At 32.1% G+C, this 25,921-nt stretch overlaps 1 protein-coding gene across 6 annotated transcripts; it reads right to left on the bottom strand.

The window, feature by feature from the left end:
• Window positions 1–463: 463 nt before the first annotated feature.
• Window positions 464–25,321, bottom strand: LOC145759398 (uncharacterized). 6 transcript variants are annotated; one of them, XM_082573247.1, is made up of 23 exons: window positions 25,150–25,321; window positions 23,610–23,758; window positions 17,342–17,589; window positions 16,641–16,827; window positions 9,400–10,357; window positions 8,557–9,269; window positions 8,356–8,458; window positions 7,967–8,109; window positions 7,462–7,605; window positions 6,953–7,054; window positions 6,396–6,566; window positions 5,875–6,117; window positions 5,501–5,613; window positions 5,150–5,223; window positions 5,004–5,077; window positions 4,787–4,912; window positions 4,048–4,620; window positions 3,389–3,785; window positions 3,176–3,304; window positions 2,959–3,095; window positions 2,266–2,701; window positions 1,902–2,030; window positions 464–1,511 (listed from the first exon to the last, which is right to left on the bottom strand). In XM_082573247.1, exons 1-23 carry the CDS (start codon window positions 25,258–25,260, stop codon window positions 1,350–1,352), a joined length of 5,622 nt encoding a protein of 1,873 aa, XP_082429373.1. In that variant the 5' UTR covers window positions 25,261–25,321; the 3' UTR covers window positions 464–1,349. The 6 variants fall into 6 exon arrangements, with proteins under 6 accessions (XP_082429373.1, XP_082429356.1, XP_082429348.1 ...); XM_082573230.1 differs by lacking the exons at window positions 23,610–23,758; window positions 25,150–25,321 and adding an exon at window positions 20,419–21,261 and having other exon boundaries at window positions 4,048–4,614; XM_082573222.1 differs by lacking the exons at window positions 23,610–23,758; window positions 25,150–25,321 and adding an exon at window positions 20,419–21,260.
• Between the last annotated feature and the right edge of the window lie 600 nt (window positions 25,322–25,921).

Below are 25,921 nucleotides of genomic sequence, written 5' to 3'. Positions count from 1 at the left end.
AGTTCGGATAGTTTCACTTACTATGACTATATTCAAATACTTTAATATTATATTCTCCCTACACAGAATTTGTTTTTTCGAAAGTTATGGTGAACCTAAAAGCCCAAGGCTATATTTAAAATTTGTTGTGAAAATATATTGATACGCAATAAAAAAATCCAGTTTGGTTTACTGACGACCTGTTTGTGATGCTCCCGGAAAACAAAACAACAAAAAATTGACAGAAGAAAGTTAGTGCTGACATAAAATGTTAACTCGAACAGTTTCTCGCCAAACGTACTTAAAGCACACTTAAAACTTAAGCAATTAATCTAGAAATATGTCTGTATGAGTTAATTTAAATAAGAATAAAGAACAACCAAATTTTACGAAATTTCACTGCATAGTTACCTAATACTTCTTTTACTTGGAACCAAAAGCTACATTTAATCATAGTTTGCAAGTTGGTTTATATATACTGTGCTATTTTATTAGTTTAAATTGTAACAATACGAAGTTATAGCAAAATGTATTCCAAACTGTGAAACATTTTGTGTTACCAGCGTACGAAGGCTGGCAGTTTCCATATAGAACATCGCAACGAAGATAATTTATTGTTGATAGATTTCTAAACAAGCACAATGTACAGAAGACTAAAATTAAAAATGCAAAGCACGTGAAAATTTTTACAGAAAAACGCGGTAAAATTGCAACAAAAAAACGTTTTTTTTAGATTTTAAGTCAAAGTACTACGCCAGGCAGCAGCTTTGAACAGTTAATACAGTTATAATACACCCGCGAATACTGCGGAATTGATTAAATTTGGTACAGAAATGAGTGTTTTTATATGATGATTTGACTAAACCGGTAAGTTTGTTACTTACAGAGAAGCACAAGCGATTGTCACAGTAAAAAAGTAATAAAATAAAACATTTTTTTTAAAATAGCTGTAAAAGAAATTAAAACAAATTTTAAGACTTATTACAAGATCCTAATTGCAAAACAAACATATTATTGTTTCTATTAACAATAAAAAACACAATGCCATGGATAAGAATTTTTTCTTTTACGTTTTATCGGTAAGACTGACAGGTCAAGAATAGCTGGATTATATTAACACCATTGATATTTGCTACGTTTAGGTTGAAAACCCTTCTACTTAAACAAAGCAAAGGCACATAAACTATTTGATACGATTGAACTTTAAAGAAGAAAAGTGCTTTTTCAGCGAAAGCAACATCTGTTTGCCCGCTTAGCGTTTTTGTCCCTTGAATCTATAAACCAACCTTACATCCCAGCTGTAATAAGGCTTATTGTGACGTCAGACTATCAGTAACAATACAGCATGCATTTTTAGCACTCAAGTTTTTTCACTCGTCCAATAGTTTGTCAAGCTTCTTTTGCCACTCGTCAGGTAGGCTCTCGCGTAAACATTGCATTTGTTCGTAGCCTAGTTTTCCTTTGTCGTCAAGTTCACGCTGCTCCATTATTAAAGCCGATTTCATTTTGATGTAATGCTCGTAGTCGGCAAACTTAAAACATAGGTAAAGTAGATATTACTAACTAATACAAAGTGTTTGCATGTAAATTTGTTAGAATGCTAAGCTTCAGAACATGAGGTTTTGGGCTCGATTCCTATGGCGTCGTCTGGTAGCGCCTTCGAGTAAAGCGCTGATTATCTGATAATATGCTAAATATTATTCAAATCTGCCAAAGACAAATCAGCCTTGGGTTTGGGGTAATATATATCTAACCTACGTTTAGGCGATGGAATAAGCCTTTTAACATCAGAACAAAGATATACACAAAAATCTTTGCATAGACAAAATTTATAAAAAATAATTTTTGACCTTAAAAAATTGTGATAACTTGCAGGAATACTTAAAATTAAAGCTTGCTTTTAAAATGTTTATAAAACGAACCTGTTCTTGGTCAAAGTAGTTGGCAAGTATTTCTGACACAGTTTTTTGTCGCTTGTCAATATTTTCTTTTAATTGTTTTGCCTCTTGATGTTGTTCTGTTAATTTCTTTCGCTTCTCACTCAAGATTTCCTACAAAAAATTAAGAAAAATTTCTAAATTGCAATTTCTGTGGGCATTTACTTTTAAATACAAACAAAATTGGCATAAGCACAATAGTAGGGTTATAAACATCACATGTTGTAGTAACCAAAAGCCTAAGTTTAATTTTCCTTTTCTGTAAACTGTATGCCCTTTACGTAAACAAACTAAATCTTTTAAGGTGGCCATTTATCACTAAATAAAAGATATAACAAAGTTTACTTACCATTTCACCTTGATTACTATCTGGGGGAAGCATCTGAATGGCATTTTCAACGCGTGCCAAGCGCCCTGATAAACTTAGCAGTAGATTGATAATCCCATCCACATCCTGCACAAAGATGTTGTACTTGTCTTGTTCCCTCTGTGTGCAAACTTGCTTGGTAAGATCAAGAACGTGTTTGCCCAACACCTCATTCTCCTTCATTTCCTCTTTAAGAAAGTCTTTCATGCTAAACAAGTCATCCAGTTTGTCGTTAATACTGACTATCAGTTCAACCTTTTTCTGATTGATGTCATCTTGGCTGTCTTGGTCAACCTCCGGGATGACTCCACCGTCGGCAATTTTTTCTTTTACAAGATTAAGAATTTTTCCCTTGGATGCTGATGTGCTGTAGTAACTTGATGAAGCTGGTAAACTAGAATTGCCGGCAATGTCATTTCTACAAAAATATATAATTTTTGTCTTTTAAAAAAATTAAAAATTATTTTTTTCGGGCAAAAATTATTGGGTTGCAAGGCCTAATTATAAAGTTTATAAAGACTTACAAACCAAAATTAAATTTTAAATCTAAATAGAGATCAAATATCACTTATTAGCTGTTTAAAAGTAAAAGCTTTTTTGATATAACAAAAACAAACTAAAAGTAATTAAGATTCTCAATATTAAAGATAATTTTGAAATTAATTATTAACTTACCCAACTTCAACTGGGTCCCCTGTAATCTTAGGCTTCCTCCTCCTGTACCTCATACCTTCCTCAACAATGTCATGGGAGGACTGGGGAAGGATCCCTGTCATGTAATCTGATGTCTTTTTGTTGTTCGTGGACAAAACCTAAAAAAGTAATTTTTAAATTAATTTTTTAAGTTTTTATTAAATATATTTTTTTGCGTATTAACATATTAAAGACATACCTGGGATAAGGCCTTATCTTGTATAAGAACATTAGTTAGAGTAGGGGTGTGTATTGTGGTTAATTCTGAAGGTAGAATAGGAACATCTGGTAAAAGTGGTTCACAGGAAATCTCTGGAGTGTTAGAGGGCTATAAAATAAAAGATTTCGTGAATAAAAACATTTTATGCTAAAAAATGTTTTTGAAATTTGTTTAACATGTAAAATACTTTACCTTTTTGATTTCAACTGCTTTTAAATTTTCGGTTTTGCCTTTTATATTTGGATTTAAATTTTTAATGTTTTCCTTTTCTTCTAAGTCGGTTTCTGTTTTTGTTTTTAAGTTATCTTCAATGTTATTAGTGGGCGCACTTGACACAGGAACTTGAATAGGTCTAAATACATTCTCATATTGGTAATCAGTTGTAGCTGAATGAACATTTTCATAGGAAGGTCCCCTCGAGTTACTGAGCAAATTTCTTTTAGGTTTGATCGGCTCATTGTCTTTCGAATTAGGCAACGTGTTTTCTTGCTTACTGGTTACGCCATCACTTGAGGAATTAGGAGAAGTTTTTGAGTGTTGGTTTATACTATCAGTGGAAAGTGACTCCGTATCTGAAGTGGCTTGTTCACTGAAAAGAAATGTGAAAAATAAAACTTGTGTTACCACAATGTAAGTAGATGAGCACCTTATCTCTTAAAGATAAATACAGCTGGCAGGGATTTAACTTCGGTACAGAAGTTTAAATTGAATTGCAAAACTAATTTTAAATTGTAACTAAATAATTTTTTTAATTTTAAATCTAGGTACAAATAATCTTCTTGCGTATTGTGGAGTTTTTATAATAAATATTTTTTTTATAAACCAAACAAATACAAACATTTTTCACTTACCTTGAATCAATTGTTTTTGGTGGAATTTCGGGCATTGGTGGCAATTCACTCATTTTTCTCTTTTTTACCAACTTTTCCAAAAGCTGCTGCTTGTCTTCATCCAAAGGAGCAGGAGGAGGTGGTAGAGGCAGCTCCTTGGAAGTTGAAATCAAAGCTTTGGATGTGTCCTTAAAGGAAGCGGTTCGCTTGACTTTTTCAATGATTGAGGAAACTTTATCGGGGTTTATTTGGTTTTGATTTTCGGGAGTTTGTGGCAAAGGTATATCGCCTTGAGTAGCTGCTCTTTCTAACTTATTTCTTGGCTCAATATCCTTTTCCTCGCTAAGAGAAGGACTTCGAACTGCAGGACTCTGATTTGCAGTTAAGCGAATCTCGATCGAGGATTTCAGAGATGGGGTTGGAGAAGTTGGGTCGACCGATCTGGAAGATTTGATGTGACTCTTCTTTCCTTTAACGACGCGATAAGTGCCAGAGTCGATTTGTCGAGTTCTTGATATTTGTTTGGTAGGAACAGGGTTAGTTGGGGGATTGTCATCACTTGAGTAAGAAGTATCTTGTGGTATTGAACTGTGTCTAAGAGAAAAACAAATAAAAAATGAATCAAACTTGTATTAAAACAAAAAATAAGCCAGAAATTTATTGAAAATCGCAAAATTTAATTTTGTCACCTGAAAGTTCTAGAAAGTGTTTAAAATCTAAAATTAAAAAAAAATTAATATTAAAAATTTATGAAACTTACACTTTAACAGGTGAGGTTGATAGATTTTCTTCTCCGAGTGGAGGAAACCTTCCTCCGATCGAGGTTGATGAAGAAGAAGAAAAGGAGGATAAAGTGCTCATCGTTGTTACGGAGGAAGCGTTACTACTGTAAATTCATAAAATAAAAAATTGCCAAAAAAATGTTGTTTTTGATTTTTAACATAAAAATAAAACAAGCTTTAAGATTTATTATTAACCTGTTAGAATGCCCACTTCTTCTATTCCTTCTAGGTATATCTTTAGAATAATTATCATTAGGGATTGACGAAATCTGTAAACATAACAAAAATAAAAAATAAATATCAGAAGTTTAGTGTAGTTTAAATAAGATAATAATAATTACCTGTTGGTTTCTTACAGGCTGATCTTTAATAACAATATCAACATGTTCTTTCTCTTCTTCTAACTGGCTTTCATCTAAATAATTTCATTAAATATTTTTTAATAACATATTTAATGGACTATGTATTGCAAAGAATTAAATATATTATGTGCGTAAAGCATATTGATTGCTATGTCAACAATTCAAGTATATAATTTGAAAACAATACTTGATTTTAGTATTTTATTTGCCTAAGATGTAAATCAATACAATAATGATTAATACAATTCAAAGCCAACAGAAATGGAACTAATGTAGGTTCGTTAGGAATATTTTTTTGTTATATAAAAATAAAATATTTTTCAAATTTACCTAGGGTTGGGTCCAAGTTTTCCAAAGATGCAGAGGAGGAAAGTCGACTTGTTCGATGTTCGTTTGTCACTTTTACTGGCTCTTCTTCCAATAAGGAAGACATCGATTTTGGCCTAAAATATACAAAAATTTTGTAAGCTTTAGTAAATATACCAATGTGAGGAAGAAATGTAAAAAATCAGATAAATTGATTTAACATAGAAACCCAAAAGTAGAAATAAATCAAAATTAATAAAAAAAAACACAAAAATTAATTAGTCTTCGAAATGTTATTAGAATACATAAAAATGTCTATATTTAAAATTCTATATTCATTTTTCTGATTTATCCGTTAAAATCAAAACAAAATCACAAATCAAAAAAAAAAAATTTACCTTTTGTCGCCAAACTTTGCCCTTGTTTCGTTAAAATTCTTTAACCTCCTCACACTACCAACATTTTCTTTCCTGCTTGATTTTGGAGTTGTCTCATCCTTATACTCACTTCTTGATGTTATTCCATCACTGCTTTGAGGAGAAGTAACGTCCCTCGATTTTACTTGTTTGTTTCTTTTGTCAGTCTCGTCACTATGTGATGTTTGTATGCTGCTGGACGATGTGTATGAGTTACTCATACCACTTAAATATAAACAATTTTTTATATTAACAAATAGGTAAAATTATTTTGTTTATCATAATTTACAGCATTTAAATGTAACATAAATCATGAAAAATCAAAGAAAATGCAATGATCAACGTTAAAGAAAGAAAATCACTAATTTTTACAAACTGTGGGGATAACAGTGTCAAAATAAAATATTTAGATAATTACATTCATTTGACTATTATTATTGACTAAAATCAAATGCATAAACAATCAATCCATTTTAAAATGATGACAAAATTTTATTTCTTACATATTAGGAGTACGTCCGGTTTTTCTTGTGAAAAACTCAAGCATTGCTTTTCTTGATTCCTCATTATGAGCCGGGTCTTTTGTTGTTATTTCGGGCTTTACGTCGATCGAGGTTCGATGACTATGGGGTGAGGGTAAGGTGGGTGAGATTTGTTGCTTTATTTCGTCGGGCCTATTATTTTGTTCAATCCAAAAAATTATTTTTTATATTATTAAAAAATTGGTTTCAAGTTAGCATAAATTGTAAAATATAATTATAGTAATTTTCTTTAGGTCAAAGGTTTCATAAAACACATGCCAATTTACTATTAAAATTTCAAATTATTTTGTTTTACATAAAATGACAAATTAAATTCAAATTGTTAAAAATACAATCAAGTGCACAGTGCAGTTTACAAACTTAAACTGTGGTAAACTTGTTAGTAAAGCAGACATAACTTTTTTGTTATAACTCTTTCATGCGTAATACAAATACCAGATAGATTTTTTATTTAAATAGAAATTATTCCCCAAAAACTTTGTTATTTTTTAAAAATTTAGTCTTCTTTTTGTATGTACCTTGAAATCATATTGCGTGGCAGGGATTCCCATTTTCGCTTATGGAAAGACGCCGAAGAGTAAATGTTTGAATTATCAGAGTACCGAGGTTTTGAAACATGCCTGAAACATACAACAATACACACATGCAGAAATTAGTGAAATTAGTCAGGTGTTTGTGAAATTTCAAATTGACAAAAATTACCAGATAACTGTCAGTATTTTGAATTTTTTTTTTAATTGGAATACATGTTATTTGGCAAACAGTCTCAAAAACTTGTTTGACATGCAATATTTAGTTGTTAAAATATCATGCATTTTGTGAAAAATTGTGTACAACAAAATGATTTAAAAACTAGATTGTAATTTTTAACTCAGTTATTTAACATGGCGATAGTTTTTTAAATAAAACAAATTAAAACAATGACATAGCATAGAACAATAGAAAAATAATACACACAATATGGTATATTGTATTATTCACATAAACACTGTATTAACTTTAAAATACTTTGAGAAAGTTAACCCACCTGCTTGTGTTTGATCTGGATATGCCAGCAGATTTTGGCCGCTGTCTGATATCAGAAGTAGAATTCATAACCTTTAAGTTATGACTGGATTTTGAAGTGATTGGTTCACTTGATTCATCTATCTCATTACCATGAGATCGAGATCTATAATTAACAACAATCAGAAGATTATACATTAAAAGGGAATAAATTTAAATATTCTTGGTAAATAATTAAAATACTTATTAGACAGGTTAAATGCTACATTTATTAAGGTACATTTTTGTGGTAAACGGCTTTAAACAGTCTTTTAGAATTTACCTACAGAGTGATCAAAGTAAGTTTATGCGACATTATAAAATGAACTTTTATGACCTGGTAATAAAAATTAAGTCAACAGCTAATTTCCTACTACAACTATACATGCTTTCCAATAAAAATATTTCGCAGTACTTGTTGTCTCATTGACAAAGTAATGCTAATATTACTCATCAAGTTAAAATTAAAATGATAAAAATTAACTTACCTGCTGTGAATAACAGAAGGATTTAAATTTGTTTGAGTTTTGGAAGTACCCGGAAATTGAAATTGTTTTCTTTTTTGGTCAAAAGTCATCAGGGAGGGTGAAGACATAAGGTCTTTACGAGTGAATGACGTAGCTCGTAACACCTGAAAAATTAAAAACTCAGTAAAAATGAGATTCAAAAACTTTAATCTTATATTGGTAATCACCACAACCAATCTAAACTCAATGAATTAGGATAATCAATATCTATTTAAATATTAGTTATAATACTAGTGCCGGTATAAAAGAAGATTATTACTAAGATTAAATAACCATTTCCTTATCAATTAAAAACTTGGAAATAAGTAGTGGTTTAATGTAGTTACTATAAACTGTAAGTAAAGATAAACCTTGCTTGTCATGTCTTTAAGTTGGTTGCTGTACATGAGATCCTGTGTATCAAATGCATCATCTTCAATTTGATCTTCTGCATCTAATTCAGCTGCCCAATCCCTTTAAATAAAGTAATTTTTTTATTAAATTGTAAAAAGTTTTTAAAAAATATATTTTTTAATTAATGAGCCAAATATATTTTTGGGGAAGGAATTTACTTTTTGTAAGAATTTCTCGATTTGTTTCTTCGAATCTGGCGATCACTTTGTTTTGGTTTGTTTTCAATCTTATTCACATCAACAGACTCAGAGAGCCACAATTTTTCGTAATTTCCCGAATTTTCAGCTTGTCTTTGGCCACTTTTTTGCTTAGATTGTTGCAATGATTTTAAAATGTAAGGAATATTTTCCTCTTTGTTTTCGATTGGCGTTGACTCAATGTTTTTTATTTGTTGCGGTGTTAAACGTTTGTCTGATTTTTCAGCTTCATGCTGTTTAGTTTGTTGCTGTTGTTGTAGCAAATTAGATTTTAATTGCTCTGAGCCTTCAGACTTCATTCTGCGATGTATAGAAGGGGTTTTCCAAATTGCTCCATACTTTCTCTTGCCCTTGTCATATTCATCTGAAAACTCGCCAGAACTGCTTTGAGCATGTTCAACAAGTTTGCCAGATTTCTCATTGTGCTGTGCGGCACTGGTTGATTTTCTCGACACATAATCGGTGCCAGAGTCGCTGGAATGTTGAGTTTGGTGTACCACACTTTCAACTTTATATTTTGGCGATACGGTCACATTGGCTGACACTACATTTCTCGAATTACCCTTTGACATCACCCCAAACACTCTTTCCTGACGACCTGGCATTTTAAGGGTCTCTACATTTGGCTCAGTGTGCTTGGACACATATGGATCTGATTTATAAGTTGGTGAAAGCTGAAAAGATAACATGTATTAAAATAACAAATTTTACCTAATGTTATTAATAAGTATTTTGGCTAAAAAATGATGTCAATAAAATAGAATCCCTAAAATAATATGTATGTTGACTGAGATTGATAGTTACCTCTGCATTCTGGTTCCTTGATTTCGGTTGATAATGCATGACAGCTTGGACACTTGATGTATCTCTGATTGGTGGATCGGGGATATGTTGGTTACTGTTTCTTGCGTTATCAAACTTGGTTTTCACTATTTTGGCATCTCCATATGTATATTCGTGGGTGTGATAAGTTTGTTTATCTGACCTTGTATCGGGTAGATCATGATAATGGTTTGAAACTTGATGTGTTGGTTTATCATACTTTGATTTATCATTTGAGTTTTTGCGATAATTTCTCGATTTTTCAGGTGAAAAAAGAGGAGGTGGAGAGGAAGAATATCTCCTGCTTCCACTGCTGTATGTCGGGCTTATTGTACCCTCCCGTTGGCTTTTTGAGTCTGAGTCTTCCGAGGGAGTCCTTCGTACTCGACTTATTTTGTTCAAGTCCTCCCTAGATCCCCGACTGTATTGATGAGAGTCATATTGAGCACTGGTATCATGTGACAATCTTTCAAACATGTTTTTCTGGTGGTTAACGATCCCGGCTTGTGGTTTTGAAGGCGATTTATATTGGTTGTGAGTTTGGCGATAAGTGGGGCTGGTGTCGTTAGACCCAGTGCGAGAATGATTATAAGCATTGTTGTCCAACAAATTATCGAGGCTTCCTCTTGAGCTTGACATGGCACCAGAGCTTCTAGAACTTGTCACACTTAAACGATCACTGCGATATGATTGGTGGGAGCTGCCTGAAATTAACGAATCATGTGAGCCGTTTACATCACCCTTAAACACTGATTTTAAGTCCCCCGATTCTAGCCAGCCTTTAGAGCGCCGTTTTTGTTTGGAAAGTGGTTTTTGGTAATAGTTTGGTTTAGAGGTACATCCTACAGGTGAACGCATTCTTGTTTCTTCGCCTAGCCCTAAATGTTTGGAAGCATGCCAGGAACGAGGTCTCTCAGTTGTTATTCCTTTATCCCTAGCTCTAAAAAAACAATTTAAAAAAAAGTTACTAAAAAAAGGTTAAACTTGCTATCCTATATTAAATTTAATAAGAATTCATAGGATTAAGTATAACTAAGCAACAGTATGACTTTTTTCCTGGAACTTTTACATTAATTTTAAAGTACACGAAACAATTAATAAAAAATTATTCAATAAACTAGTCAAGTGAGACATACAGAGTTGACAGGTAAACATTAAATAAACAAAAGGAGTGCTATCATAGAAGTAATAAAACTGGGCGCCACGCGAAAAACTAGCACAATGGAGCATAAAAAAAACTTAACCATAAAGAAATATAAGCGAAAAATTGAATCACGATTTTTAGGAAGTTTAACTGTAAGCTGATATGCGTTTTAAATGTTAGAATTGCATTGCGGCAAAATTCCCCTAAAATTAGAGAAATTTATTCTTAACAGGCGCTTTTTTGTTTAAAGTTTTATGTTGGAACTTTTTTATTATAGATTTTATATGAAAAACCACAAAATCTGCGTCTAGTCATCTGAATATATAAAGTGACGGTGGTTTCCTTTTATTCGACGAAAAACCCAGGAACAGTTGACTTAACTGAATAGGAATTTACCTTGGCATCGATCGAAAACAAAGTTTTACAACGTAATTGGGCAGTTAAGAGGTCTTAGCGGCTAATTGCGCTGTTCCGATATTTAAAGAACTACTCTTACGGCAATAATACATTTTTAGGCCCAAACTAAAACTGTACATTTGTATTTGTAAGCTACGACTAATTTTCATGTGAAATAATATTGACGTAAAATTGTTATCGTTTATTGACTTAGCTATAATGGCTTGTTGTCTGTTAGCGCGATTAAGATTTCGGACAATAAGAAAACATGAAAGAAGCCTGCCTGTTTGTTTTAACAAAATGATGTTAAATCCTGCCTTGTTAATTAAGTTTTCTTACAAGCTCGTAAAAGTTGCTTTACTGTTTCGTAATCTAGTAATTCATATCCTGTACTACAAACTATACTAACGTATTAATAGCTTAAGGACAAAGTTATATTTAATTTGAATACACAACCACATAAGGCATTACAACATTGCTCTGGGCAATTGAAATACATTTAGGCAACGCCCGTGTAAGTGCTACCCTTAAAAACTACCCCACTTTAAAACTACCTTTACTAAAGGTATCTGATTAAAAGATTACAATAATAACAAGGTATTAGTATGCGCAATTACAGGCTATGCTCAAGCTAGGATAATACTCTTACCGAATACACGAAACAACTAATACAGCTTACTACTTGATCTGTACATAACCTATGTATAATTGAAAAAGTATTGATATTTTAAATACTTTAAATTTTCGAGGGCCATCTACTTATGACGAACGCTACATATCCAAATTACACTAAACTGGTTAATGTGTAACCAAATCAATAACAAAACCGTAGCCATTACATCATCGCATATTTGCCAATTACCTAATCGCCAAGCAGCAGAATGTAAATAAAGTCTAAATATTTCATGCGACATGCTCATTAAAAAGCAATTTCCTCACTTGATAAGCAAATTAAAAAAAGGCTAAATAACATATAACGTTTTATTATATCACGAATCTGAAAAATTGGTAATTTTTAACACTACACTTTGAAACTAAACGATAAAACTGAACTAAAAACTCTAGTACACGTCTGTATACTCAGCGCAGTAGGGTTGTTCTTTATATCGTCTGTTTCGCCACTGGCCCGTGAACAAGTGCCTTAGTCATACGCTATATAAGGGCAACCTGCCAAACTTAATCGTAGAATGTTGTTACTGGCTTCTAACGTGGGGGTCAAACAATAAACAATGTTTCGATGGAAATAGCCAAACGACATGATTGTAATGTCCATGTAGGAACTTTAGAGTGAAATCAGGCATGAATATTAATAAATCCACAGAAATATTCCCGCTTTGCCACGTCAGCTTATTTTCAGTTTTTTTATGATGAATTTATTAAAAACGGTTGAAAATATTTACAATAGATAAGATAAAAAAAACTGTTATCAAATTGGGCAAAAACTAAATATAACAAAACAATTTTAAAGACATGCCTTAGTTACGTCAATGAATTTAACAGAATCCTGAATAGAAATTTTTTCGCAATTCTTTTCACATGTAAAAAGCACGTAGAAATGTTATTCTATACAACGTAACCCAATACACCTCAAGAAATGCGACACCATCAAAGTTTAGTTGTTTTTCAACTTTTCTCTACTTCCAACAAAAAAATGATTGTCGAATGAAAGAATTTCTTCAATGCACAACACTTTTTTTCTTCATAAAATTTGAACTTGCTAAAAATTCCCGCTGTGCACATAAGCTGTAAATTACAGTTATCGATAACTGATAACACAGTACACAACTAGTAATGTCAACATCTTACACCTACCTGCCTATATTAGCTTACCTTTATGAAGGCTGCAAACACCTACATTAAATTGAACATCGTATTTTCGTGTGTAGCCTGATAAAACTACGAATTTCAATTCGCTAATACAACAACCCTACTTGTTTAAAAGCATACCGTAAACAAATATACCCATGGTGAAATCAAGTTTGAATTGAGCGTGGCTAAATAATACACAAGCCTACCTTCTAACGCTAATGATAACTAACTGATCTAGTTAAAAGGGCAAAAAACTAAAAGTTTAATGAGTCACGTATTTGTTTAAAAGTGTATTGAGTACAAGTCTATCCAGTTTCTTGCCTGTTGTATTTACCGTCGTTTCGTTTAATTGTTAAACACGCGATTCGCGTGTCTCCGAAAATAGGTGGCTAAAAATGACTCATTTTGGGCAAGAAAGCTCGGAAGTATAGGCCATGAAACGAGCGCTAAATCGTCTAGACCTGTTTCTAAAACCAGCGACAGAGCTGAATTTAATTTTGATGAATTACCGAAGATTTTGGTGACCTTTTTAATCCCGTGATTAATTTAAATATACAGCAACGCATTTTAGGATGTTTTCAAGTAAATTTTTCACTTTGATTAAAAGAATTTTATTTTAAGTAAAAAAAGTGCAAAAAAATAGCACCCTTATTTTTTTCCAAATATTGCAACATATTTCGTACTTAAACCAAGTAAGCTGTTACATTAAAACAAAAGAAACAATGCCTAAAATAACTAATATAGCTTTACATATATTGAATTTCATTTCCGAGTTATCAAATATGCTTTTCCAATAATTGTGAATACTCGAGAGCGTAACATGAGCAGGATATATTTTTAAGACTACATCAGAATGTAACACAATAGAACATTTTTGCACGTGTTCAGCACACTTTGGCACTCAGTTGAAACCGTCAATTTGTTGCTAAACATTATTATCTACGGTACTTTGGTAATAATTTACAGAAAAATGTCAATCAAAAAAACTGATGAGTTGAAATATACATATTTTTGGCATTTTCTGGATCAATTATATGCTATACACTATTGACTTAAACAGGGTATTTTTCATATTTTGCCTAATAGTTCTAAAATTATATGATCTTCACCATTTACTTATAACAAAGAAATTGACACATTTAGGCTATTGATTCAGGCAATGGGTCACAAGCTGTTTGCGAAATTTTTGAAATATTTTTAATATTTTGAAACCAAAACACATTTTGTTTGTTCAATCGAATACATACCTCGCTATAGAAAGATGACGACACAATATTGATCGTGCCTTTCTAACACGTGACCTGGCCTCAGAGCCTTCGTCGGCAGTCATATTCATTGGATCCTTTACAGTTTATTATCCTCTTGGTTAAAATTAAGCCAAAATTTTTAATCCAATTAATTTTTTGAAAAAATTTAACCTAACAATTTGACTTTTGGTAGTAAAATATGTAATTGTTCAAGTTGCAAAACGTGTTTTGAGATTCTAATTATTTTTTATCACAATAATTAAACTCGTAAAATGTTACTACACTGTCTAAATTCTTTAGGGTTTAACATTTCGAAAACGGTTGGAACGAAATATCCACTAATAGCTCTTACATATTTGGAAGTATTAAATAAAAATCTGACTCCCACTCTTCAAGACTTTGCCAAAACAACAACGCACCGGCACCTCAAAAGCTCCAACATGATTTTAAACACTTCACAAATCGTTTACATATTTCTGAAAATTGCTTTTAGAGATATCGCCAATTTGACGACAGTAAACCACTTTCTGTCGAAACACCTGCCTAATACGACCCAAAACCTCTACAATTTTGCTGATTCAGTCTAACGAGTTTTTATTGTTTAACGAAACACCGTATCACACGAGTTTTATCTCGAGTGCCTGTGTATCGGTAGTTGCGAGCATATTAAGACCAACAAAATACACATTTTGTGCGCGATCGTTCAAAACCGCGTTCGAAAGAAAACAAAGGGTTCGACTCGCTCCCTACATAACCTCACAACTACTCGAACCCATAGTCGACCTCCATTACGAACCACGCGTGCGAACCGTTATGAGATTAAACAAAATCTTAAAAAGCGCTGGTTCTTAATAGAAAAAGCATGTAATTTAAGAGTAAAACAAACTCATGCGGCCATTGAAAGCCCCCGCAAAACTAACTGAACGCGAGCGTGATGTTATAGGACACCTCAATTACGCTTTTGGTACTTCAATGACTGCCCTTTCTCAACATCTTGGCCCAGTAGCTTTAAAACGGGAAGAATAATTAAACAATAGACCCATAGCGAACAGCTGATTCAAATACGTTCCTTAATGTTCAGTTTCTAAATATATCTTAAGGTGGTTTCTATTTGTAAGCCAAAACATCAAATCGATCAAAAAAGAAAAACATAAACTGGTATGTATTTAACGAACCTACACGCCAATCAGTTTACCACATATGTTCTAAGTGATTTTAACTTATAACTTCAACTTTAAAATAGCGCTCTTCAGAATTTCAAAATCTCAAATATTCAAATTTAAGTTTGATTAAGTTAGCCCAAAAGGACACGAAAAAATACGTCGCAAATAACACACCATCTAGCGTTCCAACAGAACAAAGCTAATCAGTACAACCAAGTTTTAAGTAGTAAGTGGCCACTCGACGTTCCACAAAGGCTGTGTGAGCCCTTGCGGTACTTGTACGCACTACAGCATGTTACTCACTATTACAATATGGGCTATGCTTGTGTGTACGTTGTATGGGCGGTAATGGAATAAAACGGGCAACCGATAGGCACTCGACGGGGTTCGATTGACCGGAAGTGTGCAAATCAGCGCGGGATCGAGTTTACTCGGTGGCACTGACACGACAACGGCAAATAAACACTGGGTCTTACCAACTAAAACTACAGAGATTTTTGCTGTTTTAAATCGAATTGAAGACTTGGGAATTTCAATATTTTTATTTCTGGGATATTATTAACAAATGCTAACTATATGGATAACTAACTGTATTTACTATTATTTTACCTATCTCAAGCTCTATTAAGCATATTGGACTCGAACAATTTAAACCAATAAACACACAAGGCTAAAATTGTTTTTCTAGCCTAAAAAAAACAATCCGTCTGTCAAGAACCGAAACACGACACTAAATTCAACCTCGAATTAGAGCGACTACACAGACCTAAAAGTTCGAATTTCACACGAAGTCGTTGCAAGAAATTCTCGAGTTACTGCAGATGAGCGGATAAGTCGACATAGGGTTCACGAAGTTACGCTAACAACAAAGGCCCGGAATTTTGCGTTGTAAATGCCTACAAACTGTTTTGTTCCCATTGTAAAGCAGCCCAAACCCAGTGAAGCTCTAAATTATGACAACAACCCATTTTTATTTCTACATATGGTAAAATAATCCCTGTATCAAGTTCAAATCATTGTTTTCCTAAATTTTATTTAACTTTCTGATTTAAAATGCTAAAATTGTGCGTTGTCATGTCTTATATTGCCATTATTTTAAAGATATCAAAAAATCTACATTTGTGTAAATTTAACTTGAATTTAAAAGAAAAGTAGCATGACTTGTAAAGCATAACCAAGTCAAGGTTTCACGTCATAATAAAAGTATTGTGATTGTGTCAAGAATGTAAATAATACTGGAGAATAAAGTTATGCCTTTGTGTAGTTCATCATAATACATAATTGAAAGCACTCGAAAAACCAACAAGTACTGGTATGCTACTTAACTATACCAAATCTCACAAAGGAATTTAAATATAATATTGCCATATATATTCTAAAACACAACTATTTTTGCTATTAAGCGTTATCTAATAACTATTTTTTTTTGTCGTTTAAAATTGCACAAATTATTGAAAATCTTACTTTCTTTCCCGCAGTTTGACCGGGGCATGTTCAACAAGTTGTTGTTGCGTCTGTTGTTGATGTTGAAGCGCTTGTTGATGTTGTGGCTGTTGCAGCTGTTGAGAAGACAAACTCCTTCTAGAGTTGAGCTCGGTAATTTGGGAAGTCGTTGCAAACATTGAATCGGTTGGCGGTGACGAACTATGATCTGCAAAAAAAAAAATTTCAAAGTTAAATTTGGTTATGTGCAAAGTCCATGCAAAGTGAATGACATCACTAATAAATGAAAGTACGACCGCATTGTAATAGCGCATATTGACTTATTCTTAATTAAATGTTTCTTAGAACTGTATATTATAATTAATTTAACATTTTCACGATATTAATATGAACATCTTTTACTACAATAAAATTTTCTGACTTTAATTGTTAACCAGAAAAATCGATAAAAAAAGTTAAACTTTACCTAAAAGATTAAATAGATTACATTTAACAAAAAGCCCAAAATGTTGTTTTAAATCTATTTTAGTTACTGACATCATAAAATGCCTAAACCTATACACATAAAAATAATAAGTCCAATGTACACACACACACAGTCCTATATTTGTCTAGACAATAAAATTAAATTGCATTTTAATTGTTTAAAAAGATCGACAGACATAAAATTTTTGATGTGTTAGTTATTGTTAAACTTTTATTCTTAAAGTAAATTCTCCCACCTTTATATGCAGTCTCTCTGTCGCGTTGTGTATTATTATTAATGCTTTCCACGCGACTGCTATGCGCTGATGTGTAGTGGTCACTTCTCATGTAATTTGGTTCGTACTCGTCCGCAGACGAATTGTGCCCCTGGTAATACTGGTCGTCGAACTGGTTGCTCACGTGAGGAAAATTCGAACCAGCGGTGACGTCATGATGATGTAACGAGTTGTGAGAACCACTGTTTACACTACTTTGAATCTTACCCCTAAAATAATATGAAAATGATTAAAATCCTGAACAAAATGATTTACAATTGCACCAAAAGCAAACAACCATATGTTAAATGGTTAATAAATTGCACAAACAGCAAACAACCATATTTTACTGCCTAACCATTGACTTCATACTGCCAAAACACCTTAAACCCTATAGTATACAGTATGTTAAAACGTATAATAAATTTTAAAGTAACAATCGTTCTTCAGGCATGTTTTTGTGTTTCTAACCTTAACATACTTAATACCTCCACTGTAGCTAAACAGTGCACTCCTTTAAGCTAACACGCAGCTATTTAAATATGTATCGAAGGTAGCCTTATGCGCTCTACACAACGCTGCTTATAATTAAAGTTAAACATCGCATGCTAAATAACATCATAAATTCTTTTGTCTTTTTGATAATAACCTGGGCAAGATCAACAGCACCTAATCGCATTAACAATTGGGTTATATATATACACACGTCAATTGGGTGTACGAAGCTAACCGCAAGGCAATGAAATATTCATACTCGGCGAGTAGTTAAAATTTAACTTCGTTCGTTAACACCCTTATCAGGGCACCCTACTGCAAACACAAAAAAATAATTTTGAATTTAATAATACTTCGAACTCACTGGACGAGACGAAGTATCAAGAAAATTTAAAAAAGAAAATTCGTAATTCTGTAGTCAACAAGCTTTAAAACACAATTAAAGCCACTCTAGTTGAATTAAGCCCAGACGCCAAAACTTTCCAAGATAAAAATCATAAAAACCATAAAAACAAGCATTTGTACTCGCTGCTCGGGCTAATAAACACACAAATCTTGTTGTTATTCGCTCTTCTTTACGATTAAAAGACGCCAGGTCTTCTAAATTTATCAATTGGTGGGCCCACGTCATTGCTTTGCCTATACCGCACAATACGATCAAATGTTAAATTGAATGAACGTACGCTATAGCATAAGCGGAAAATTACTGGATATAACCGCGTGAATTCCGATCGAATTTATTGAATACACGAGATTTCGATGTACAATCGTTGTTGTTACGGCCTTGAGACTTTGCACAACGGGGTTTGGACTTAATCGCGATTTTCAATCTTTTTGAAACTGGCGTCCACGGGTAAGGCACAACACGTGGAATAAAAATACATTTATAAATTTGAAAGTTTAAAATAGTGATTGGTTATAGTTATATTTAATAAAAACGTTTTCTGTATTTAAAATTCCGATAATCAAAATTTATGCAAATCTAAACCAATTATGGTCATTTGAATAAATAGAAAAACGAATTAGTTAATAAAAATCGTTTTGCCATTTAGCGTGGGCAAATAACGCTTAGTTACTATCACGAATTAGCTAATCAAAACTAAGTGACCAGAACAATATTTACGTAATTACACCCAGAACAAAATACATTTTATCTCGACAGAAAGAATGGGGGAAACTTAAAGGCCACGCTAACACATACAATAATAGAATAGGTAATCGAAAATAAACACAATGGAAAGAGTGCAAATTGGAGACTTTCCCACGATTGGTTAGCATTTATTGATGATACGTTTATGCGTTTCGCTATAGGTTAAAAAGGTTTGTATTTCATAGAATTTAATCTAAATTAATTTCCCTTTGTCCGTTTTAAAGGCAATAAATATATAATCAACATGGCCTTATTGCTAGATGTAGGTGCCCTGCCTATACTTAGTTACACTTGAAATCTAATAATAAACTGAAGGCCTAGATTCTAAACACACTATTCATTCTAAATAGCATTTACTTGTTCCGTGTAATAGCTCCATACCAGTTAAACAATCCTTTTAACTATAAAGCCTTAGCCTGTATATATCGATAAAAAAAACATTACAAATGATAAACGAAAAGCTTTGTCGTTCGTTCCATAATCAAATCACGGTGTTTGCCGGAGACAAACGGGCGAATATTGAATTTCTAATTTTTCGAGAAATTCCGACGTAAAACAAACATTGATACAGCATCGCCAGAAATAGAGACAGAATCTATTGTGGGCCACATTTGCCTTTAATTTCACTGGGCCATAAAATCAACAGACGACAAGAGTCGATCTTGATATAGTGCTGTACATGGCAAATCACCAATCAAAATATCTTGAATATATATTTACATGCTGTCCATGATAAAGTTTTTTATTTGCTAGAGATGTGTATATTAAAGTTTATCTATTTGCTTACGAATCTGACTTCGGTAATTCTATTAAAAACAAAGATCTAAGATTACAAACACAAGATTAAGAATATTTTTGCTGTCACAAATATTAAATATAAAAATTCAAATCATAAATTATTTTCCTTGACAGTTTTATCCTAACGAGATTTTAACCCAAACTGAAAAATAAACTTGTAAACTTATTTAAAACACCTTTTTATAGCGCAGAGAATACGTACACAGAAATATTATATTTGAATTCAAGGATATTATTATCAACTTTTACAATAAAAAAGGTGTAACCAGGGTGTGATATAGGTTTGTGCTTAGTTTACAACAGTATATATAAAAAAACACGCGCGCGAGCGCCCACTGGCGGAAAACACAAGTTAAGTTAAAAAATCTAAATTTAAAAAAAAATTCTTACAAAAAAATTTAAACCTTTAACACTACTTATTATCATTTTGTCTGCACACATATGTTATAGATAACCTGCTAAAATATAATAAATTAAAAAAAGTTGATTCTCAATACAAAAACTATCACTAATCGGAAACAAGGTCGAGCCAGTCCCAAGTACATAATTAAGCCAAGTAAACCCACATACAATTACATTAAGCAATTTTCCGATAAAACAAAAATAAAAAATATACTTATGATTTCCGTCGTAAAAAGTTTCCCCGTCTTGATTGCTCTGAACATTAAAATTTCGTTTGGCGATAGTTAGGTTAAGGCGAAGATCAAACACAAATTCCTCTTGGTTTTGTCTCCAGTCCTTGTTTGAACGATTAAAACCCGAATTCTGGTCCTTTTCATTATCCGTTATTGTAGTATTATCGGGCAGAAATACTGCATTGTTATCATCTTGCACAAAAAAGTTCATTCGTTTTGGCATTGTATTTTTATTACACTTTGGAGTACTAAAATCCATAGCATTCCTGTTGTAATTGCCACCAAAAATAGGTTGAAGTACGTCACTTCTTGGCGAGTTAATGCTAGTTAACGCTCTTCTAGGTTCGATATAGCTCATTGCACGTTTCAGTATTCCACGGGACTGCAAATTCGCCTTTGCTTTTTCAACTTTACCCAAAGGCCACAACCTTATTGGAGGCAGATGAGAATTATCTCGTTCAAACTGCATCCTTATTTTACCGACTGGGCTTTTCGGCGATGCGTTCATTTTATACGGGGATAAAACGGGCAAGGGTAGTTGCTCGATGTTCGGAACAAGCTGGGAATTGAACAAAGGCATGGACATACTACGATGCAGAGTCTTGTTTAATTTTTTCTTGTCTTTATTATCGGTTATAGGCTCGGTTGAATTCACGGTCACTCGCTGGTTAAAATGATTTGTCAAATTCGAAAAACTTCCGATTTTTCTTCGGGTTTTGAATATCGAATTGCATTTTTCGGCATTCGTAATTCGTTTATTATCCAACAAAGGCAACATAACTTGCGTCATATTTTAAGATTTGTGTAATTTAAATTTAGTTTGCAAATAGCGAATATAATTGATTCTATAAATAAACAAATCAATTGTAATTATTTAGATACGTTAACTCCACGTCACATATTTGCAAATTGTCAGCATACAGTTTCTATATATATCTTTATCCTCGATGTGGGAAGGCCGTTTGATATAAAAAGAAAGTAAATGTTTTTTTAGGTGATATTAAAACTATTTCGCCTACACTGGACTGTTAAAATGTTTAGGCGCAATAGTCTAAGTTAAACCGATTATTATTAATCCGTAATACAAATCCTTATATGCGGTTTCTAGAACTCGTTTCTTATATATACGCGCACAGTTAATTATATTTATACAGTAACATAACCCACATATAGCCTGTAACTAAACTCTAAACTGACGTCACATTATAAGAACGAGCTCATTTTTAAATTGCATAAACAAAAAAAGGTTCGTTCGTCTATTTACGTTAATCAACACAGCGAAAACCATTGACCGAACCCATAATATACATTCCCTATGTTGGCTGGCTTAATCTTCAAATAACTCAAGTACATGCTGCCTTGGGCCATACAGGACATAACTAAGACTTGAATCAAACTGAAACTAACTGCTCGTTGGAAAAAAAAAAAAACGAACATCTGAGTTTGTTAAACAGAATTGAAATCTTCCTAAATATGTAGGCGACAGCTTGCTATGTTTCGACGGTGTAATTACAATCAATATAATGACTATGATTAACCACGCAAGTGGTTAGACTCAAAAATGTCTTTAATAACAAATCTACCTACCCGCTAACAGCTCTTACAGCGCTAGCTTGATGTTGATTTAATTGTACCGTTGCACAAACGCTCTTTTAATAAGCTACCTAAAAAACTATGGGCCTTATTTTTATAGATATAGTTTTCTCCATCTACAAACCTAGTGTTTTTGTTAACTGACCATAGTATAAAACCGTTTGATAACTTCTTTGTATCTAGAACCAATAACGTATAATGCGTATTAAATATTAGCAGAATTTTTACTTGCTATCAAATTTACGTCACACCTTGTCGACTTATTACCAAGAAAATACTTACAATCGAGCATTTACATAACGATGGTGCCACACAAACACGTATTACAACATTTATCAAATTTTTTTACCATCATTAAACAACTTAAACGAATAAAGAAGTCCCTGTATTACACAGCAACATAATAAAAGGCGTTGATATACCTATAAGCAAGAAAATCATATCGGAAGCATGAGTTAATTTTCTAAGCTAGGCAAGTTTTATATTAGATAAAAAAAGGTGGCTTAGCAATAAAATATGATGAACAAACAAATTGTGGACCATTTAAAAAGGGCGTCATAAAAATTACCTTTTATCATTGTTTTCGCAAAAAAATATTGGCAACATAACAAATGTGTATGGTGAATTATTGATTTTTCAAACTATATTTACGATATAGCAAATAAGATTTTCACGGTGTGGCAATTAACGCAAGGTTGGGCAGTGGTTTAAACCATGCGCGGACGGCAATAAAATCCAAGCACCACTTCATAACGCTTCACGATTACGAACTTATAATTTCGCGTACTTAAAATTCAGTTTTCGGAAAAATCGAATCACGAACATAATAACATAATATACTGCGAGTAAGAGCGGCGGGTATTATGTCTGTCTCTATATTAACAGTAAATTTTCATAACTACGCCACATTAATCTCTGATTCGCCTTATTCGGTGAAAAAGGTAACATAAACTTAGCGGTGACGTACATAAATACTTACATACCAACGCACCTGTAAATATTACTGCTAACACTTAAACATATCTCAGTAGTATAACAAATTATTTAAGATAAATTTACTATAAAAACTAAATTTGATTTTTATTACACAAACTGCTATTAGGAGCTGTAATAAAATCTGAATTCAATACTGTACTTTTTAAATAGCAACTATGCGGAAATAGTGATGCCATTTCCATTTAAAGAATTCCCTTATAATGTAAATTACATTATTAAAAGAAACAGAGCAGAACAAGGTAGTAGTAATTCACCAAAACAAAGCAATTAAGACATATCAACCTTTATGTTGATGAATCAGGTATTGCCATAATATTAATAAAACAATAGGAAACAATTTAAAATATCAACTTGACCCAAAACCTTAAAAATTGACTCAACAGAAAAAATGAGAAAGTCACCGAAACAAAAAAAAATATAAAATAAGTTTAAAGTTCCAACTCAAATCTAGCGAATGTAACATTTACATCATCGTATAAAAACACCTTAAATAATTAACAAATAAAATCGATGTCTTCGAAAAAAAATAATAATTTTGCAAGAATTTTATACTAACCTATTTTTTTAATATCTGCTTTCTTACCTTTCTATTTCCAGTGTTAATCTTGGCCCAGAGGTTTTAACCAACTTGATAGCTTGATCTCTCATACCACTGAGAACAACATTATTAATGCTGTAGATCATATCACCTACGTACAAACCTCCACATTCAGCTTTTCCTTTATGTTCCAACTTAAAGAAAAAAGAATAAGAATTGGTAAAGAGGCAATGTTGTGTTGACCAAGTATAAACACAGGTAAAAAAATGCTGTTAAATAACTAAATAATACAAATATTAAATAATGACTGCGTGAATGTAAACTAAGATTTATTTAAATCTAACAGTTAGTTAATTTCTCACTTAATACTTAAACAACAATTACTGTAGCTTATGTTCTACTTAGACTGACCTAAAAGTAACAAGTTTACCTGAGATTACACTGCGTTGAAACAATTACTATAATTTTGTTAATTAGTTCATTAAAACATTCCTTCCAATTATCCAATGGTATTTGCCTATTAATGATAACACAATTTATTCTATTTGCTTGCTGTTAAGCTAATTAATCTTGCTAGTTAAACAAAATGCACTTTCTTTGTTTAAGCACATACACTTGCACTTACTGATTTCACATTACATTAATAATTTGTAAACTGCATAAAGCTTAGTTTAACATAAGTTACCCTTTTCTACAAAGCTCTGTTGTAAAACCAAGAGTAACTACCAGGACTACTTACAGAGAATTACTTTAAAATTAAACTGCAATTTAGTATATAAATGTTTACATAATAACTAAACGTTTATAATTGCTAATTTTATATGCACTAATAAATAGGCTAGCATAAAAAATTATAAATAACTAGAAAAATTTCTTTGATTACATGAACACTGTTTAAAGCAATTTTTACCAACAAATTGACCTGAAAGATTGTCCCATATTTTTAAATAGCTTATTTAGAAATTGTTAAACTTAATATTTTGTGCATAAATAGTGACACCAAACCTTTAAATTAATATCATAAAAATTTAAAATATATAAAATTAAAAAATTCTTATTCAATATCTTATTGTATTTCATTGTTACTGTATGTTGTTTTATTAATAAGCAACACTGCCTGAATATTAAAAAAAAACGCAATTTAACCGTACTATATTTTTAACTATGTTTTTTAAACTTAACTCAAATAACCTCATTTTATTTATATATACACAACAAACTTGCTTATAACATTTACAGGTTGACAAACGCCTGAGTAAAAATGTTGGCAAATGCCTGAATAAAAAGTAGTCAATTAATTGCAAAAATATTAAACTGTAGTTCTATTTAAATAATGATTTAACAGGTTTAATTTAATTGAAACAAAATACATTACTATTGCAACTAATCACTGACAGACTGATACATTAAACATTCTAACAAAATAGGCGAGATAGGCCATGGCCACAGACTGACAGTGACAGACATCTAACAGACAGTAAAAAAATGTCTAACAAAAACAGACAAAAATGAAACTACAATTGCCATTGTGTTGAATAATAATTTAAAAATATTAAAACAGTTAAAAAACATTTTTATTGTTTACCTTTGAAATAACCAAGGGTTTGTTACTTTCTCTTCCACCTTTAATAGAAAAACCCCACGGTTTTCCACCCGACAAATATATCTCCATTCTTTCCCTTCTAACAAACGCCATTTTTGATTAAAATATCTGGTTAATCTAGGCACAACGAAATCAAAAGTAGCTATTCAACTTTAGAGTTCATACATTGTTAGTGTTTTAGATAGAAATTGTTTTTAACAAAGTGCATTTCGTATCTATAACGAGGCTGTAACGTAATGTCTGATGTCCAAAACAAGGGCGAACGTAAATGTAGCTTTATCCCCACACATATATTATAAGGGTTAATTTTGTTTAAACAATTTTTATTTGAAAATGGCAATTATGCAAAAAATACTAAGATAAAACTAAAAAAAAAACAATACTAAATAATTCAATAAAAATTTAAATAAACTTTAATTTTATTATTTTAAACTTACCATGTTTTTCAAAAAAAACTTTAAAACGAATTGAAATTTTTTGTAAGAGCGAAAGTGTTTAAATTTGTTAAATATTGTGAGAATATTCATATAAGCATTATAATAATAATGATGTTGTTTTACGTTCAAGATTTGCAACAATGTGGCGATTAAGTCAACTTAATTCAGGTTCTCCGAGAATTTCGGCTTGACTTTATTTATACGAAGTGGTGATTGCGCCCGAGCAACTCGTTTTCTTTCAATTAACTTCTGAATACGAGTTTTGTCACCCAGTTTTGATGCACAGCGCCAGAGCTACGTTTAATTTTGATTTAAGA

This window comes from Corella eumyota, chromosome 1 (assembly GCF_963082875.1).
Source record: "Corella eumyota chromosome 1, kaCorEumy4.1, whole genome shotgun sequence".
Taxonomy (NCBI): Eukaryota; Metazoa; Chordata; class Ascidiacea; order Phlebobranchia; family Corellidae; genus Corella; species Corella eumyota.
Note: the sequence above shows the minus strand (reverse complement) of the source record. Positions and strands in the feature narration are given on the sequence as shown.

Bases quoted from the DNA above. Each gene is read 5' to 3' on its own strand.
- LOC145759398 (XM_082573222.1), bottom strand. From the start codon at position 21,227: ATGACGCAAGTTATGTTGCCTTTGTTGGATAATAAACGAATTACGAAT. The intron at 17,590-20,418 runs GTATATTTTTTA...ATATTATTTTAG, and splicing joins TTTTACGACGGAAATCATAA to GGGTAAGATTCAAAGTAGTG. The intron at 5,224-5,500 runs GTAAATTTGAAA...GAAATTATTTAG, and splicing joins AAACTTGGACCCAACCCTAG to ATGAAAGCCAGTTAGAAGAA.